At 41.1% G+C, this 20,322-nt stretch overlaps 2 protein-coding genes across 6 annotated transcripts in view; one reads left to right on the top strand and one right to left on the bottom strand.

Annotated features, from left to right (window-relative positions):
* Positions 1-5,025, bottom strand: part of ATP8A1 (ATPase phospholipid transporting 8A1) — a 233,177-nt gene extending 228,152 nt beyond the window's left edge. For 2 of the 5 annotated variants that reach the window (XM_045056433.1, XM_019829563.3), the window contains exon 1: positions 4,685-5,024. Coding sequence is in view for 1 of the 5 variants with exons in the window: in XM_023253151.2 (XP_023108919.1) it covers positions 4,685-4,733 (49 nt within the window). In the remaining 4 variants the exon portion in view is untranslated. Of the gene's footprint in view, positions 1-4,684 lie in introns of all 5 variants that reach the window. The other 3 variants (XM_019829564.3, XM_023253151.2, XM_045056434.1) reach the window with 2 other exon arrangements.
* A 258-nt stretch (positions 5,026-5,283) lies between these two features.
* Positions 5,284-20,322, top strand: part of GRXCR1 (glutaredoxin and cysteine rich domain containing 1) — a 311,667-nt gene continuing 296,628 nt past the window's right edge. Inside the window, exons 1-2 of the mRNA XM_019829568.3 lie at positions 5,284-5,707; positions 6,513-6,582. Coding sequence (XP_019685127.1) covers positions 5,436-5,707; positions 6,513-6,582 — 342 coding nt within the window. The 5' untranslated portion in view covers positions 5,284-5,435. The remainder of the gene's footprint in view (positions 5,708-6,512; positions 6,583-20,322) is intronic.

Raw genomic sequence — 20,322 nt, 5'->3', positions numbered from 1 at the left:
GTGTGGTACTTCCAGGAAAACCCTTTGGTCTTTCATCTTTCTGTGTTTTCCTACCTGGAGCTTTTCCATGATGGTTGGAACCCCAGCAACCATGTTATGACTTCATGGAAGATGGTGAAGCAGAAAGGTGTAAGGAGACAATGTCCCTTCCAATTTTATGTATCAAGCATAGCTGCTATGGACTGCTTACCTCCATTCTCGTGTTACAAGAGAAAATTTTGTATAAACCACCACAATTTCAGTCCCTGATTCTAACATTCCTAATGTTGTATTTAGAGACTCATTTGATTTAGCTGGGGTAAAAATGAAGAAATTCAGAATTCTTAGTCTTCTGTTTCATCCTGTTTTGCTTTCTGGAAAATTTATCTACTCTCAGGGATTACCTATTACCTCTGAACTCAAGATTCCCATTTGATTTTGCCCACATCTAACTTCCAATTCTAAGTATCTTCAAAACACATCCCCTTGGATATCCCACAATTACTACTTCTCATTGTATTGACTCTCCTCAATTTCCTTATCTTTTAATAATTTTCCCAATCAGATTCAAGACTAAAGCAGAGGTCCTCAAAATGTGTTTCACTTATACCAGAACACCCTGGGACGTTCATTAAGAATGTAGATTCTCAGTCCTGCAGATCTAATGAAGAAAATCTTCATGAGTAACACCCCCAAAATGCGGCTTTAATGAGATACTAGAGATCTTACAAGCATTAGAATTCAAAATTCCTGCTTTAGAATTTCCTTTTATTTTAATCCATTTGTCTCCCGATCTATATTGCTATGTTCTATGATGTGACTTTTGTGACCTCCTTTCCTACTATTCTCCCCCACACTGTTCCTTTAACACTCCTGACTCTCTTGTCTTGGGGGCCTGTGCTGTGACTATTCCCTCTACCTAGAACACTCTTCCTTCCCCTAGATCTCCACAAGGCTAATTCCTTCACTTTCTCCATGGCATCTTTTCAGTGAAGGCCAGCCTAATCAACCTATTTAAAATTGTAATCCATCCACCAACCTTATGCATCGTGCCTTCCTGTTATATTTCCTGTAGTACTTACTACGTAACAAATTCTAGAATTTGCTAATTCATTGTGTTTTCCTGGTCTCTTAACTCACTAAAATGTAAGCACCTCCAGGGCAGAGCTTTTTTCTATCCTGTTCACCAATGTATCCCAAGTACCTGAAATAGAACTTGTAGGAGCTCAACAGATACCTGCTGAATGAGTTAATGTTTTACTCAGCAATATCTCAGATTCCTCCCTTCCCATTCTCACTGCTGTACTTCAAAACTAATCCTGACCTTTGTCATTACCAGATTTTTTTTTTTTTTAATGATAAGAGTCTATCTTGCCATTCTCTCCAAACCATCCAACATGCTTCCAGATGCATCTTTCTAAGACATTTACTTTTTTGGGGATGTCATTCCCCTATGATGATTTGGGGCCTAACTGGCCCTGTTACATATATTATACACTGGACTCATGCTTGAAGGAGAAATGGGTTAGACAAACTCTAAGATCTCCTTCAAATACTTGATTCTGTATCCAAATGACTCATCTTGGTATTTGAAATACCTTGTAATCTAGCAGCAATTTACCTATACATATTTATATCCTGCTCCTTCCAAGTTTCCCCTGCTCCTGGCTAATTTCCTTAATATCTCTCAAATAAGCTATGTTGACTTTCACCATTTTTTCAATTGGTTACTCTCTACCTTTAACACCCTCCCAACTACTGAAAGAAAAAAAAAAAAAAAAAAGGCAATATCCTTTGAAATCTTGCTACACAGACCCGAAGGCCAGTGCCATCCAGCATTATCTGGGAGTTTGTCAGAAATGCAACAGCTGCAGCCCCATCCCAGACCTACCAACTTGGAATCTATACCTAACAAGATCCCTAGATGACTGATGTGCTCCTTAAAGTTTGGGAAGCACTCATCTCAAATTATTCCTCAATGAAGTATTCACTCAGTAGGCGGCCTCATGTTCTATGTCCTGACCTCCAATGGTATGTATGTCAGCCATAGAAAGCACAACGTTCAATTAATAGCATCCCCTCGTGGACTATTTATTCCTTATTTCTTGTAAGTTCTCTAGCCCTAATTGGGATGTAAATAACTTGTACACAGGAAAGCCGTGCACCTGGCCAATCTGGCTGCAGGGAACAGAAACCCATTTAAGTCACTTGGAGGGAAAAAAAGAGCTTATTCTAACACTGCTTGGGAACAGTGACTAGAAAACTCAGGGAGGGAGGAGTTCCAAGGCTGGGCTACCGCCTGTCAGCATCTGTCTCTCTGCCCCATTCTCTCCATCCAATCCATTCTCTCTCCTATTTTTCTCTGTTTACCATAGTTCCTGCTTCCTCATGACAGCAGCATTCATGTGACCTATTAGAGCCAGCCATTCTCTCCTCCACTAGCCTATTCACCTCTGTCCCTTTCTGTTTCAATTTTTACCCTCTGGCTATAAGCTTAACTCTTCCCATGAGAGAGATGCTCACCACAGAGAATCTTTTTGAGCCAAACCACAAGGTTACAAGTGTCTGCACTACCTTGTAGGATTGTCTGTCCTTGAGTCATGAGACCTCCCTGGTCCAATGGGCTGAGCCAAAGGCCTTGCAGTTCAGAACAAGGCCCTTTAGGCAGCAGGAGCTGTCAAAGGAGAATATTCCTTAGGAAAGAAAAGTGTGGGCAGGGCGGGCAATGAGCCATATCTCCAGCCCACAGAGTCATTATTTATGTTGTCCTCACCATAGTCCTGAGCAACCTACTGAGCACATAATAAACTGAAACCAACCACTATGCGAGGGAAGAGTCATTCACCAAGCTCCATTATGGCCCTGACACTGGGATGCACAGGGAATACAAAGATAAAATTAAAAAGTCCTTATTTTCCCAGAGCTCTAAGTCCAAACGTGTCACTGAACGAGCTACTTGACCTTGGGCAAGTACCTCAACGTGGGCCACGGTTTCCTCAACTATCGGATGAGACCACCTTCACTTACCTCCAGGAGTGTTGAGAAAATGCTTGGAAAAATACACATAACAATAAAAAACAATACTGTAGCATTTCGGTATTAATAACACCCACTCACATGCCACAGGTTTTGCATTGTTTTCTGGTCTTTTCTCTTTTTCTGATTTCCCACGATACATGGTTCATTAGTTGCTGCTATTTGAAAAAACAATCCCAATTATTACCACTCTATTTTCATTACCTGTATGGCTCACTCAGATGATTAGAAATATTCATTCATTTCACTCAGATGTATAAGATGAAAAAGAACGAATAAATTTTTTACCGTGTACTTTTAAGAAATGATACTACCATTTATTCACCTTGTATCCAAAATTGTCATGTCTTACATACTTTTCCATTACAGTACAAATAACAATAAGTATGTACGAAATTCCTATGTAGGACACAGGTCAGCTTTGACTCTTGTGTGGCCACTACTCAGAACGGTTTCATTTAGTATTGCCTAAACGCTCTAAGAAGTAAACCACAGATACTACAACTCGATGTCCCCATTTTTTTTTTTTTTTTTACATGAAGATTCTGAGGAGGAAAAACAGTAAAATGGCCTGTCTCAAGCCCTGGAGTCCTAGTCTCCTAACTGCTAGACCTTTCTAAAACCACTTTACCACCTGCCTCACATTAAGGGATGGGGGTGGAGGGGGGAGGGTGGGAACCAGTGATGACGGCAAGATAGACTAGTTCTCAAAACCATGTTATTCCACCCTTTGCAAATTCAAGTCCTGGTTTATGGGAGAGAAAAACAAAACAAAACTCGAGATATGTACAACCTTGGCTTTGCCATAAGCAAAATCAAGAAATGTTTACCGAGTGACTGTCACTTGCCAGGAAGAATGCTGAGGGCTCCTGAGATAAAATGAAGAGGGTGTCTCAGCCCTCCAAAAGCTTACTTGCTATACCCTTGGGCATCTGTTGCTCACTGCTGACAGGTGTAGCCATTCAACAGCTGGCCCTGGGTGGAGCAAAGAAAACGGCTTCCACCTAGCTAAAAAGTCAGCTTAGCTGGCCAAAGTGAGGACATCAAGGAAAAGGAAAAACAAAAATGAGATCGCAGACGGAAGCTGGGTGGACTCCACTGCAGGAGGGAGAATTGCAGACCGTAATGCACAGAACCCGCTGGGCACCCAGCCGCAATTAAGGCTCCTCACGCTGTCAGAGGCAAGGGGCTGTGGATCAAAGGATCCTGAATCTGGAAAACGCACCCCGCTCCTTGGGGAGCCGCGGGGAGGGAGCTGCAAAAAGGTGGGTGCCAGAGGCGGGGGCGGCGGGCTGGGGTCTGTTCAATAGGGTGAAGAAGCCAAGTGGAGACAGGGTGGCTGGTGCGCTAGCGGGGAGGGCGGTGGGCAGGACGAGAGCCCTCGGTGACAGGAACCGAATTGTCACGCTGCGGTGTAAAGCAAGCCCTGGGGCTCCCGCCGAGGACACCAATTTCAGGGCTCTAGAGCCGGGAAGGGGTCTGCGAATGCACTGCAGGCGGCGCTGGGAGAAGGATCTGCCAGGGCAGGCACGACAGCCAGACTTACCTAGGGGAAGAGGTGGGACGGGGGCATCTTTTCCCTAACACACACACGGCCCGACCCCAAGCTGGCCCTGAGCCACCCCCGTGCGCGCTGCGCGCACAGCCCCGCGCTGCGGCGGCCGCTCACCCTCCGCGCGGGAGCGGATTTCCGACACGGTCCTCCGCATGGTGGGCATCGCTGCGCCCGCCGCAGGTGGATCCTCAGCTGGGACTCTGCACCTGTCACGGCGCCGCGCGGGCGGGAGACCTGGCTGCGCGGCGCCGAGTGCTCAGCGCCGCGCGGGCCCCGCTGCCCACCCAGAGCAGCACCGCCGCCGGACGGCCCCCGCACGCCGGAGCTGGAGGAAGAGACTACGAAGGTGGTGGCGTCTGCGGCGCTAGCGAGCTCTCCCGGCAGCCGCCGAGGGGGCGGCTCGGCGAGGGGAGGAGCTCGGGTGCCGACGCCGGGGGAGGGGTCGCCGAGGCGCGCGCTCACTCGCTCCCGTGGCAGCCCGGCAGGGAAGTCGGGAGAGGGGCGGGGAGAGAGCCGGGAGAACCTCCTCCGCCCCGCCCCGCCCCGCCCCGGGCCGCACCATTCCTGCGGGGGAAGGGTGGTCAGCTCCCAGCCTCCTCTTCACCCCCCCCGGGCGCCCTCGCTCCGTCTCGCAGCTTCGGCTCGTCCCGTCCTTGCTCCACACGGTTCTGACTCTGCCGAAGTCTTGACCAGAGAGGAAGGTGTGCTTTGGCCCCTGTATCTCCGTGTATCTCCTCCCCACTACCCTGTGGCTTTTAATAGCAATGGAGTTGGCCTTGGTCTAGAAAGTGGTGTTGGGTCCGAGTGGACCGGCGAAGGCGGCGAGAAGGCTTGGGACGCCAAGGGTTAAGTGCCAGTCCGGGCAATGGAAAGGGACCCCCGAGTTCGCCGCCTGGGTGGAATTCTAGCCTCCCAGAGCGGCCGGCAACCTTCACTGCCTGAGCCTTACTTGCCCCATAGCCCGGCCCGCGAGCAACAGGCTCTGAGGCCGGGCTTCCCACCCCCGCGCCAGTGCTCCTACGGCCACGGTGCTTGGTTGCAGGCGGACTGCTTGCGAGTGGGCAGTAGCGTCCCGCCAGTGTGTGCGCTCAGTCCGACGACGCTCGGGAATTGCAGTAAATTCAACAATTGCGCTAGGTGGTTCACAAAGGACTTTTTTGTTTTGGGTTTTTGCGTGGAGTCAAACCTGCAGGAAGTTGAGTGCAGTAGTTTTACTTGAAAAGGGGAAGTGTCCTAGCATAAAATCCATAAATGCTACATTTTAATTTGCTGCATACCCTAGTGGTCATCCTAACCTCATTACTTTTTATTTTGTATAGCAAGGTCTATGCTAACAAGTTTTTGAAACTAGTACCGTATTCTTTTATTGCTGATTTTATCTTCAAGTTAGGATGTAAGGTTTTATGCAGATTCTGGTGAGCTGCTGAAAGGGCAAGAAAGGAATAAATTAAAAGCAATTTGCTTCTTCCTTCATCTTGTGCTCTTCCTCCAGTATCCCGTGGAAGAGAGGCCTTTTATGTGAGTTGTTTTCAGATCCTGAAGGGAGAGATCTGAGGAGGTTTGACCAGAGAGATAAGTGATTATTCCCAACCCTCAAGATAAAATGAAATCCACTAACAGCATCTTATCTCCATTTGTGGTATTTCCTTTGCCTCCTGCAGGTAACATTTGCTAATCAGAGCCCTGCCCTACATTAATACTCCCCGTTATGTGGTCAATGCATATTTATGAAGAGCCCACTCTCCTAGGCTCTGATTCAAAGGCTGGGATTAGAACAAAGAAAATGTATTTCCAGTATTCCTGAAGCATCAGCAAGGGTAGAGCAGGGCTCAAGATAATTGTGTTTTAGTGATGGTCATGATTTGCAAGTATGGTCTTCGAAAAGTAAGAAATAAGCAGTCTTGTTAGGACTGTCATCACTGGCCATTTTTATTTCTTCCAGGTCCAGGACTTCCTGTATAAAGCAGGTATCCTCTGGCTTCATGAACATGAGTCTGGAACAAATTAAAAGGGTAAGTACAACCATGGAGACAGTAAAACAAAACAAAACATCAGCTTTAAAAGTTAGTGAACAGAAACCAGAGAAAATGCTGTGCTTTTATGATTAACATTTTAGGTATAGTTTTATATAAAGCCAGAGCCAGTTTTTATTCAAAATCAGTGCACAGCAGCATGATGGTTTTTGATTTATGAGCAATCACCTTTGTAATTCCTAACGAGCCCTCAAGTGAAGTTCAATTCTGCTTAACTGAAGGGAGTTTCAGAGATTACCTGTATTTTCTAGAGAAATCAATTTTATATGGTTCTGTGCGTGTGTGTGTCCCATTACCAACCCATCAGGAAAGTTGACAACATATGCGATTCATATAGGAAATGACCACTGTTTTTCATACAGAGACGATCATTGCATGGTACAGTCTAGCTTACTGTGTGTCCTTTTCCCAGATCATTCTATCACTATCCATAATGGTGATAGTATGCCAATCAACTCATTTCTGAAAAACCACTCATTCCTGATGGCTAGAAAACCACACACATTTGTATTGGGGCAGAAACCTGACTGAAGTAGAATATTGCACTAATCTGCATCTGCTTGATTTCAATTTTTTTTTTAACGTTTATTTTTGAGACAGAGAGAGACAGAACATGAACGGGGGAGGGTGAGAGAGAGGGAGACACAGAATCTGAAACAGGCTCCAGGCTCTGAGCTGTCAGCACAGAGCCCAACGCGGGGCTCGAACTCACGGACTGCGAGATCATGACCTGAGCCGAAGTCGGACGCTTAACCGACTGAGCCACCCAGGCGCCCCTGCATCTGCTTGATTTCAAAGCCCTCTCAGATATTCTCACCTTCCATTGTTGTGTGAAGTACAACGTGCCAGCCTCTGGCAGGGAACTCTGATTCTGGCAACATGACCTTGTCACAGAACCTGTAGTACAATTCAGATGTCAGCAAGATCATTTTAAAACTTTCAGGTTCTATGACCACGCTACTGGTGGATTTAGGAGGGACAGGGTTATTCAAGGACAGCTTCTCTAAGGACCAGGTTTTATCATCCTCCACAAGATATGTATCGAATGCATAAAATGTGTGAGGCACCAAGCCAGAGTGCTAGGTGACAAAGACACATAATGCACATGTGAAAGCTAACCAGCAATATGACAAGATGGCTGACACTTAAAGTCCAATAGACTATAGACATCGAGAGAAGGAGAGAGTCCAAGAGCTGAGGTGATCAACATGATTGAACTAGGTCTTAGAGTCAGAGTTAAGGATGTAGAAGTGGAAAGGAGACATCATTTCAGGTAGGGATGCTTGGCATACAGTAAATACTCAATAATGATTGTTTAGTGAATGTTTAAGGTAACTGGAATGATAGAAAAGCATATATCCTTGGGAGGAACAGAGAGATCAATTTGACTACAACAAAGCTTCTCCTCGGGAATCTGTACACCTTAAATGGATGAATTGTTATGTTATATGAATGATAACTTAATAAAGATGTTAAAAAAATATCTCCAAAGTTGTCAGCCAAAAATTATCAAGGCCAGAAAGTCAAAAAGAGATGTCAGAGGATATTCCTACCTTAGTGGGTTTTCACTTACCTGATATTGCCTGGGTCTTTTGTTGTTTGGGGCCACCAAGGGTTAAGAATTTGGTCTCCTTTGGGAGGAACTCATAGTCATATAGGTGCTCACTAATATACTGATTTACAATAAAGCCTGATGTGTTTTGTGAACTTGTGGCCCAAAGGTAGAGACATGCCTGAGAACCCTGCATCTGATTAGGACTGAGGTGTGGAAAGTTGATTTCCACACTCCTATAAAATACAGACACTGAATAGTGCTGGCCACCAAATTCTGTATTCTTTTGCAGGTGCATAAAATAATTGGGTAAATTAATCTTAAATTGTAGATAATTACAATTATCTTTTAGTTTAAAATTGAGTTATGACAAAATTCTATCAGATTGCAAATCTGCCTGGTTATTTCAAGGAAAGATGCTTGTTACCTTTGGTATATAGTTGCTATTATATTGATTCAACAGATAGTATAAGGTTAAGATAATATATTATTAGATTTGTAAGGCACGTTCCCAAAGTCTTCCCATCTTGATTGCTCTCTTTGTGTCACCATCCCTTAACATGCATACCCCTCCAACAAACCAGCACATTCTTTAGGCTCTGTTTCTAAAATATATCTTAATTCTACCCACTTCTCTTCATCTTTGCCACTCTTGTACAAGTCACATGATCTCTCACCTGTAAAAGCCTCCTTACTCATCTGTCTGCTTTTATTTTTGTCACGCATTCATCTTCTAGAAGCCATGGTTATTATTTTAAAGCACAAATCAGTTTATGTTATTTCTTAAGACTCTTCAGTGGCTTGCCAGAACACTTGGAATGAAACTCAGACCCTTTATGATTTTCTCCTTACCTGCCTCTCAGACTCCTCTCCTTCTGCTTCCTCATTCAGTCATTGGAGTCAGATGATTCCAGCCCACCCAGCTTAGATTTCCCCACTTCCCCTCCAGTGCCAGCCCCCACCACGTTGCCTTATTCTGTCTTTCTCATAGCACTTATCTCTATCTGAAGTTTTCTTATTTGCTTACCTGTTTAGGAGAAATAGGTCTTGCTACGTTTCTCTCATTCCAGTTTGTGTCTGTCATATAGCACAGTATCAATACATATTTGTAGAATGAATGGATGAGCTTAAAATTGTGTGCACTGTGTTTGATCTGGTTCCTTAAGATTCGATACTGGAAATAGGTAGAAGAATGGGTAGCATGCTATTTAAAGATACAAGAGGTTGTGCCCTTCATAAACATATATACTGGAATATATTACTTTGTCAGAGTCATTTACATGAAATAATTTAGAGCATATTTATTGTGAAGTACTTGATAATGAAAAAATCTTGTGAATACCATATTGGCTTTTGTCAAAATTAAGTGATGAAATTTTAAAAACGAACCAGTTTCAACTAAAAGCTCTAACTCTGTTGTCATTGAATAATTCAGGCACTTACTCTTACTCATAGTGATAAGATCAATACTTTTCTCTCAAGCCTGTGATTCATTTCTCATGACTGTATCATCATTCTTTTTTCAAACACCTTGGCAAGTTTTTAATTCAGAATTATAATGTCTTTATTATAATGTCTTTAAACATTATTATCTTCTTCATATACTGGGAATTCCCAACAAAAAGTACAATGATTTTTTCTTCACTATAATAGAAAATACTCTACTCATGTTTAAATGAAACTAGAGTTTTAAAATGTGGCTTGGTATTATAAGAAATAACTTTTAATAGAAATTTTAAAGACTAAAAAAAAAAAATTTAAAAACTATCATCCATTATATTTAAAATAGCATTAAGTTCACATACAATTATTTAGGAAAAGAATTTTCTGAATATTTTACTGAAAAAGTAAATGAACATTCAAGGGAAAACAATCCTATTGAGAACTTAAATTCACATTTCTTATTTGAAACTGGTAAGGAACTAATTAAAAACAATCCTGTTGAGAACTTAAATTCATACTTCTTATTTGAAACTGGTAAGAGACTAATTAAATGGTAAGATTTTTACTTCAAAAGTCTCTTTCCTATCAAAGCCAGGAATTGAAAATTAATACTGTTAATGCTTCCCCCCAACCCCATTACATTCTAGTAATGCTGATCCTTTGTAAAATGTTATTGTAAAATACCCCATGAACTTCATGGGTAATACATTTAGCATATCATGTTATAGATTTTGACATTTTAAAAAAGCAGCTTTATTGAGGTATAATTGACATAAGCTTCATATGTTTAAAGTGTAGAACTTGACAAGGTTGGACATATATGCACCCGTGAAGCCGTCACTGCATTCAAGATAACATATCTATTAATTTCAAAAGTTTCCTTCTGCCCCTTGGTGTGGTTGTTATGTATAACTAGAGATGCTTTTTCTCCACTTTATTGAGTGCCTACCATGTTCTAGATACTGAGCTGAGTATTGGAGATTGAGTAGTCAGCTAAAACAAATAAGTTTCAGGCCCTTTTAGAACTTATGACATTAGTCAAATAATTATGTAAACAAATATAAATATATATCATACTCTAAGGAAATGTAGTCTACACCTGTATATATTGAGTGTATTACAAAGCATTTCTGGGTTTTCACATTGTATCTAGAACTCTTCAAATTTGTTTATACGTGGCTTTGTTATAGATCTAAAAAAGGTATATTAACAGTTTGTTTCTACTGGATGTGATGGCTTTTATCTTGAAAAAAGTGTGATATTTTTTATATGGAAAGGATAACCACTAAAAGCAAGAACTTTTATTATAATCTATTTCCTTGATGTTGCCCAGAAAGCCAATATTGGAAATAAAAAGAAACACCCAAGAAAATCTCTTTTTTTTCTTGCCATGTCAATTAGGTGCTCTTTCAGGGAGGAAAGATGACAATACTGAGGAAAAAACTATTGAAAGAGATGAAAAGCTCAGAACTTTTTTTGAACAATTGAGTATAACAGTAAATGAGATAAATATAATTATAAATACAGTTTTGTAACTCCATGACTTTTAATTTAGAAAGAATGCCAGGCTTAAAAAAATGATTTCCTGATTAACTGAAATAAGCCATAACTTTCAACTATGAAATATTTGCCAGTTGTGTTTTGGCCTTTTGGATGATGTAGCCTCTGCTCGGGTTCATAATTCACTGCAGTGTTTCGCAGATTTATTGGAAAATAACAATGTTTTTTTCCTCCCTCTGACCCTAAAAAATCGGAAACAACATCTGCTGGAAAGAGGAATTATTTATCACCGTAGTTTCTTGGCAACTTTGAACTCTAAGGAAATCTACCAAATGGAGAAAGAGAATCAATCCAGGATTACATTTTAGTCATCCCCCAAAGAAAAGAAGGTAGGGGAACACTATAAAGAAAGGATGTAAAGGAAGTGAAGTCACTGCAGGTTCAAGGTTTGTGGAGCTAGAGACACTGGAGGTGAGAACACAGTGAGCAAGTGCTAAGTAGGAGAGCAGACGCTCAGACTTTTGTATAGATGGGCTTCCCTATGCCAGACTTTAAATGTGGGCCCCTCTTCCCTGCCTGTTTTCTCTTGTCTATTTTTTTTTCCCCATTTGGTTTGTACTCTTTTTTTTTTAAAATTTTTTTTTTAACATTTATTTATTTTTGAGACAGAGAAGACAGAGCAGGAACGGGGGAGGGGCAGAGAGAGAGGGAGACACAGAATCGGAAGCAGGCTCCAGGCTCTGAGCCATCAGCCCAGAGCCTGACGTGGGGCTCGAACTCCCGGACCGCGAGATCGTGACCTGGCTGAAGTCGGACGCTTAACCGACTGAGCCACCCAGGCGCCCCTGGTTTGTACTCTTAAAACTGACCTCAGCCTGTTAAATTGGAACCTCTTTCCTCCTATTCCTGCATCCATGCTATTCTGACTCCCGCTTGATGCTCATGCTTTCAGAAGTCGTATGCTGTCTAACTGAGGCAGCTGCAATCTGTGGCCTGCGTCACCCCTCAGTTTCCAGTGCCCACTGGCTTCATCTTATACCTCCTTCCGGCTCCTGTTGGCTTCTGACTTGTTCTTGATCTACAAAGTGCAGGAGGCAAAGGGAAACCCGTAGTTTGGGAAATACTGAGAGATAAATTTGAATAAATGCACAGGAACCAAATTAGGGAGGACCATGCAAACCAGCAAAGGTGATGGACTGTATGCACAGAATGAAATGAGAGGCAGTGTGGGGTCTGGACACAGAATAAAATTGGGCTTTAAAAAGATCCTTGTGATAACAGAATGAGGAGCATGAATTAGAAGCAGAGACTCCAAGTTGGAAATGACAAAGATCTGTTCAATTAGCAGAGAAAAAGGTGATTTTTATTTTTATTTATTTTATTTATTTTCTTAAGTTTATTTGAAAGGGAGGGAGAGCCAGAGATTGAGAGAACATGAGTGGGGAAGGAGAAGAGAGAGGGGGAGAGAATCCCAAGCAGGCTCCACGCTCACAGTGTGGAGCCTGATGTGGGCTTGAATTCACAAATCCCGAGGTCATGACCTGAGCTGGAATCAAGAGTCAGATGCTTAACTCACTGAGCTACCCACACACATGGAATAGGTGGTTTTTGAAAAAATTGAACTTGAACATAACATGAGGAATTTTTAGTAATACTTATGGGACTATGGAGAATAAAGGACATGTTAATCTGAAAAATATAATTTTCTCTGTATAGTATAGATATAACTATAGACATAGATAATGGCTGTATTTGAACTTTTTAGATGTTGAGTCGATTTCCTATTGAATCAATTTATGACATTCAAAGAGGGGAGATTGCCTTTGCTACTTGCTTTGAAACGTTACGTATGTTATATTTGAGCATATGCTTAATTAATGGAAGTGTTTCATTTATCTTTTAAAGCTACTATACATTTCAGTAGCCCAGAGAAAATGTATGATTAATCTAAAAACCTCATTGGTATCAACACTGATGTAATGAAACTCACTGGACTCAAAAGACCTGGTTTGCATCTCAGTTCTGGCCCTTTCTAGTGGCTTGATTTGGGGAATGCCATTAAAAACCTTTCTGAACTTCAGATTTGCCTAGTGGCTTACATGGAGGCTTTGCAATCAAACAGCTAGATTCATATTCACATTCTATCTCTTACCAGGTTACCTAATTTCTCTCTGCCTCAGTTCCTCATCTGTAAAATGGAAAATAATTATAATGTCGATTTTATAGGAATATTGTGAGAAATACATGAGGTAATTTATTACAATGTAGTAGACAAATTTTAGTTAATAAATTTGTTAGTTAATAAATTATTACCATTTAATTAACCCAACATCTCTTTCTACTCTGAGTGACAGAAAATTAAATGATTTTAGGTATTAGAGGCATATTCCTAACGCCGCCTTTTTTTGTATAGTCAAATGACACAAGTTTACTTAATTTATCACTTGTATGACAAATAGCACAAATGTTGGATATATAATTTTAATGCAGGATTCTATTTATTGATTTTCAGGGACTTGTTGGAGGAATACTCATTAGTAGTATTTATTAAGATGCCAGGGGTGTCTGGGTGGCTCAGTCGGTTAAGCACCGGACTTCAGCTCAGGTCATGATCTCACGGTTCGTGGGTTTGAGCCCTGCATCGGGCTCTGTGCTGACAGCTCAGAGCCTGGAGCCTGCTTCAGATTCTGTGTCTCCCTTTCTCTCTCTCTCTCTGCCCCTCACCTCCCTAAAATAAATAAACATTAAATTTTTTTTAAAAAGATGTTAAAAAATAAGCCTGTATATGTCACTTAGAATAAGATTCAGTTGCCCATAATATTATGAAAACCCCAAAATAACAGTGGTTTATACAAAGTTGAAGTTTATTTCTTTGTCATATGAAAGAAGTCTGAAGATAGGCTCTATACTGTCATCAGAGGTCCAGGGTCTCCCCTTTCTGCTCTGCCATGTTTACAAGTGGTTTCCATCCTCAAGGTCACCTCTGGGTCCTGTCTGGCTTCTGTTGTGCCAGCCAGAACATCCACATTGAAGATGGGGAAAGGAATATGGATAAAAAGGGATCCCAGCATGCTTTAAGCATCTGTTACTGAAATCTTACCTAAAAGTTATGCTCGTATCTTACTGGCTAGAACTCAGTCACATGGCCACAGCTGAAAAGGAGGCTGGTAAATTTAGTTTTTTATTCATCTGGCAATGTACCTGGATAAAACATGGGGTTCTGAGGAAGAAGAGAGTGGATTTGAGAGTAGGCAACCTACATTCTCTGCTATACTTTCAGTTAAATCTCAGAAATCATTCTCAAGGTTGCATTGTTAAAATTTTGGAGTTCTTCATGGACATTGTAGTGGAACTATGTTTTGGTCAAATAGTGTTTTAAATATGTATAAGAAAAAAAAGATTTTGCTTCTTTTTAGAAACAGGCTTGATTAAACAGGTTTGTAACTGCTGAGGCTTAGCCCCAAATTTATTAAATGCTAATTGAAAATAATATTGAATTGAGGACAGTTGAAAATAGAGAGGGAAATTAATTTAATGAGGTAGTAACTTAGTTGTTAAGGTGACTTCCTGGTTAAAAACAAATAGAATCTTAGAGATGAAAAAGAGATGGGCAATGGATGATGTAGAAACACAGAAAGATCTTCTATTTCAGCTTTTCCCCCCTTCTGTTCACATCAGAAAACAGAAAGATCAGAGAATTCGAGGTGTGAAGACAGACAATATATAATGGCATTTGGGGAACATAAGTCTGTCAGCTGTACACAGATTGTACTTTGTGGGAAAAGGCCCAGACCTTGCTAGGAAGCTATTGGGGCCCTGTTGTCCATGGGGGTTTTCTGTGTTCTTGACAATGGCTTTTGGATCCTGAAAGGACTATCTGAAGCAAACTTTATTTTCTAAAAATTAGTATTTAGGGGCGCCTGGGTGGCGCAGTTGGTTAAGCGTCCGACTTCAGCCAGGTCACGATCTCGCGGTCCATGAGTTCAAGCCCCGCGTCAGGCTCTGGGCTGATGGCTCAGAGCCTGGAGCCTGTTTCCGATTCTGTGTCTCCCTCTCTCTCTGCCCCTCCCCCGTTCATGCTCTGTCTCTCTCTGTCCCAAAAATAAATAAACGTTGAAAAAAAAATTAAAAAAAAAAATTAGTATTTAATGTACTAAATACATATGTTAAAAAATAGAGTTCTTTTTTAAGCTTTAAAATTCAACTTGATCGGGGCACTTGGTGGCTCAGTCGGTTAAGCATCCTACTCTTGATTTCAGCTCATGTCATGATCTACGGTTTGTGGGTTTGAGCCCCACGTCCGGCTCTGTGCTGACAGTGTGGAGTCAGCTTGGGACTCTCTGTCTCCCTCTCTTTTGGCCCCTCCCTTGCTCTCTCTCTCTCTCTCTCTCTCCTTCCCTCTCAAAATAGATAAACTTAAAAAAATAAACTTCAACTTGATCATTTTATTCTATTTAAAAATCTAGCAGATTTTAAGAATTACTTTTGAGGACATGGTTGATTAATGTTTGATTCCATTCATAAACTAAAATGACTTTAAGCATTTTAAACTACACTTATGAAGTTGAATTTTGTTTTCTTTTTAAGTCCTTCAGTCATCTGTAGGCTTTCAAGTGTTTAAGTAACCATTATAATAAGATAAATTTAACTTATGAAAATAAGTCTTAGGCTTTCTCAAATTTTCAAATAACTGATGGATTTCAGCATAAAATCTTTGGTATAAATCAATTTTCCTGTCCCATCAATTTAATTTGGAATCATAACATGACATATTTTTGTAGTAGGTCCAATTCTCTGGATTATTATTTCTAAACTTTACTAAAAGATATTAGTACTTATAGGTTTGATGTACTTAGTCATATATAGACTTAGTTCTCCAAGTTTAAAGCTACTAATTCTCTTGGAAACAACTATGCCATCCAAACAATTTTACGGTTAGCATTCCAAGTACTTCTGGAGGTTACATTTTAAATTAGCTGAGGCTGAATATTAACCAGAGATATCAACTGAGACATCTGAGCTCTGGAACTACGGATAGCCTTGAAATTTGTTTTGTATCTTTGGCTGTCGATGGGCCTCAGTCCTCAAGATTCAAGTCCCCATTACCTCACATTTCTCCTCACATACAGAAGTTATATTTGATCCATTTGATTGGCTTCCGCTAATCTCTTACTGTATTATTTTACTTCAAATTATTTTCAAATTTTTTCCTGCTAGTACTAATATGTACAGTTCTTTTCATGACATTGGATTGAGTTTTATTTATCTTCCAAGACTTTTAATAATTGGCTCCTTTTAGTTTTAAGGTCTAAGCTTATAGTCAAGGGACCCTGAACTAGGGTGGTGGCAATTGGAATGGGAACAAAAGGAGAAATGGAGAGGTGTCACGAGAGGAGAATAGAGAGTAGATGTTAGGATGAGGAATGGATTCGTAGAAGAGGAAACATCGAAGAAAGATCCTTGAGGTAAGTTGGAGATTGGCAGTTCCAAACCCTCAGTCCATATCTACTCCCCCTACAAATCCCTGCAGTTGGTGATATGCTCTCCTACTGACCCCTATGAGAACACACAACCTGGAGTATTTATCCAGACTAAGGTATAGAAAATCTGTAATTCCAGAGTTTCTTCTGGGTCTTCTGGTAGCTATAATTTGGAAAGCAAGGACAGATAACTGTTGTTTGAAATGATGGATTTTTCTTCCTCACCAATAGGCTCTTCCTTGTGTTTTAGAAAGTGGAGGCTGAATATGAGAGTAGAAGTTGGAATGTACATTTATAATGACAAGTGCTGTCTTCTTACTGAAAGAGGGACTGCGTGAAGATTACTCAATGTTTAGGGAACTCTCTCTTCTTTAGTATGAACCTATTCTGTATGGTCTCAGAAAATCACTCTTAGGGGGTGTGTGTGGTAGAAAAAGAGAGGTGTACAAGTTCAGTATAATTTTTATTTTTTAATTGATCATGGAGAATGAGGAGGCATGTTGTTGTCTCACACCGATGGAAGGATGTCCTATCAGGCAGGTCCTTAAAGTACCACTATTCATCCATCTACAGTCCTGTTTATTTCATTCTAGACTGAGTTATTCAGTATTTGGAAAGTAGGCTATCGGGTCCACTGTATTCCACTGGTTTCAGGAGAATGGGGATTTTCTTAAGTAGAAATGGAAGTTAGCACTGAAGGTTTAAACATTTGGGGGAGAGGGGCGCCTGGGCGGCTCAGTCGGTTAAGTGTCCGACTTTGGCTCAGGTCATGATCTCACGGTTTGTGAATTTGAGCCCTGCATCAGGCTCTGTGCTGACAGCTCAGAGCCTGGAGCCTGCTTCGGATTCTGTGTCTTCCTCTCTCTCTGTCCCTCACCCACTTGTGCTCTGTCTCTCTCTTTCAAAAATAAATAAACATTAAAAAAAAAAAGCATTTGGGGGAGAAAGGAAGAAGGGGTGGTGAGACAGGTAAGCAACTCTAAAAACTACAGTATTCCTTCAAAGAGATTCTCTGTGAATGGATTCAGCTACCTTTTTTCCTTTCCCATTAGACTATGGAAGCATATTTATCTTAATGTTTTATGTTACAAATTTTCAACAGAATTTTGACATGTTTCAGATTTACAGAAAGTTGCTAAATGTAACAAAGAATATTTTACTATTTTTGCTTTATCCTTCTCTGTTGTTTTTCTGAAAAGTTTGAGAGTAATTTCCTGACATGATACCCCTTACTCCTAAGTAATTCAATGTGTGGTTTCCTCAAGTAAGTGCATTCTTTTACATAGCCACAACACAATGATTAAAATCAGGAATTTAATGTTAAAATGATACTTGTCTCTAATCCCCAGACCTTACTCAGATTTTGACATCTGTTCCAACAATGTTCTCCAGAAAGTGTGTTGCATTCAGTTGTCATGTTCCTTTTGTCTTCTGTAATCTGGACCAGTTCTTCAGTCTTTCTTTGTATTTCATCACCTTGACACTTCTGGAGAGTGCAGGACAGTTGTTCTGTACTATCTCTTTCAGTCTGGGTTTGTTTGATTATCTCCTTGTGGTTTGGGCAGGATTACTGAGGAAGTGAGGCTGTGTTCTTCTCAGTGCACCCTATCAGGAGGCACACGATGTAGACGCTTCAGTACTATCGATGTTAACCTTGATCACCTGGTTAAGGTTGTAACTACCAGGCTGTTAGTATTTGTCCTCTTGTAATTAGCAGTATCTGTGCAGGAGACCGGTTTTACAGTTTTAAAATATTTTTTTTATTTTTTTATTTAAAAAAAAATTTTTTTTAATGTTTTATTTATTTTTGAGACAGAGAGAGACAGAGCATGAACGGGGGAGGGGCAGAGAGAGAGGGAGACACAGAATCGGAAGCAGGCTCCAGGCTCTGAGCCATCAGCCCAGAGCCCGACACGGGGCTCGAACTCACGGACCGTGAGATCGTGACCTGGCTGAAGTCAGACGCTCAACCGACTGCGCCACCCAGGCACCCCTAAAACATTTTTTAATACATTGTACAGTTTAATTCTACTCTCCATATTTGGAAAGGAAGTTTTGTTTCTTTTTCATTTCCCAGATATGCTCTTTGCTTGTCCATTCTCCGCTGTGCCACTGGTACCCACCCCTTACATCTCTGCCCTGGGTCTGTTCACACGGTCTCAGTGGAGTACTGAGGGGTGGGAGGGAGAGCCCACAATTGCCATCACTCCCCCCATCTCTTCAATTCCCAAGACACAACTGTAAAAAATGACAGGAACATTTGGGAGTTTTTTGAAAGGGAGTATATGATGGAAAATAAAAGGATATTTGATGTACTTTTCTCACTCTGTGACATTTCCGAAAGCTTTCCCTGCTGAGTAGTTTTCTGAACACCTTTCTTACAAAAGACACTGAGCCAATTTGTTCTGTAGACCTTATGTACCCCTCCTCTTCTGTTATGTGGGAAGCTTAGTTCCTACATGAGATCAAACTCACCGAACTTAAAAAGTACTACAATCACACCGAAAAATTAATATGTTAATATTATTACACATCTAGTAAAAGCTCAGAATTCCTTCTCATTTAGCAACTCTTTGTAGACAAATTAAATATAAAGCTAGAGGAAATGTTCTCATTATAGAAAAACTCAGCATAATGAACAGTCATGGTGAAAGGGAAGATTTTACTCTGACCTGTAAGATATCTTGTTGCTTCTGGTTTTTCTTTACAGGTTAGTGGGAAATTTATAGGGTAAAACATGGGTATTTCAATGTCTGTTTCTATAACACGTGAGATAACATGTTCAGGGAATGTGCGTGTGAGAAATGAGATACCACTTTCAATGAGAGGTAATCAAAAGAGTTGCATGCTTACTGAAATTTCCATTCTGCCAAAAACCTGCTCCAATGAATATTTCATTCTAAATAGGAAGAGGAAAAGCTAATCTCACATTCTCTCAATTTCATTTTAGATTGTTTTCTGGCATTGGGAAATAAATAGGGAGACTTTTGTTTTTGCTTTTGTTTTTTCTTATCACAACACAGGGTGTCTTGGAACTACTGACAGTTGAGAGCGTTGAAACAATGAGTGAATTATTTGGATTGGTTACCTTGAAGAAGCCTCAAGGATTTGGCAGGCATTCAAAAGCCAGAGATTGAACGAGTTAAGGATAAAATTGATCTGCCTTGCAGCTTTCTGCCCAAAAGACTGCCTGGTTTTGTTGCAGCTTTAGAGTCTGATCTGTCTTGTCTAGAACCCTGAGAAGTTTGAAAGCCCCGACGAACACCCAGTAAAATCTACCAAGCAAGGTCCAGGAACCTGCCTCCTTCCACCGAGACACAGGCATCTAGGCACCTTGCTCAGGCATAGACAGTGCATCTTGGAGCAATCAGCCTGTTCCCCTTGAGCTCTGTTCTCTTATTTCCTCAGTACGTGCAACTGTCTGAGCTTCTGACTCAGACACAGCAGAGATACTGTTGCTGCCAGAGGGTAATAGTTTGTTGTGTTATCCTGGAATGCCCTTGCACTGAGAAAATTAGCAGCTGGAGAGCTCAATGAATTTTCCCACTGTACATTTCTCCCTAGCTCTTCCTGCCTCTGATTCTTTCTGCCATTTTAGAGGGAAGAGCCATCCCACTTCTCAGGCTTCCAGCTTGCCCATGGAATCAGTTGGGTACATTTAATGCACACAGAGGAAATGCTTATAGATCAGGTAGCAATTGTTTTCCTGATCCCTCAGAGAATGGGATATTCCATGTAAGTGTA

The sequence above is a fragment of the Felis catus genome, chromosome B1 (assembly GCF_018350175.1).
Source record: "Felis catus isolate Fca126 chromosome B1, F.catus_Fca126_mat1.0, whole genome shotgun sequence".
Lineage (NCBI taxonomy): Eukaryota > Metazoa > Chordata > Mammalia > Carnivora > Felidae > Felis > Felis catus.
This window is presented reverse-complemented; position numbering and strand designations above follow the sequence as displayed.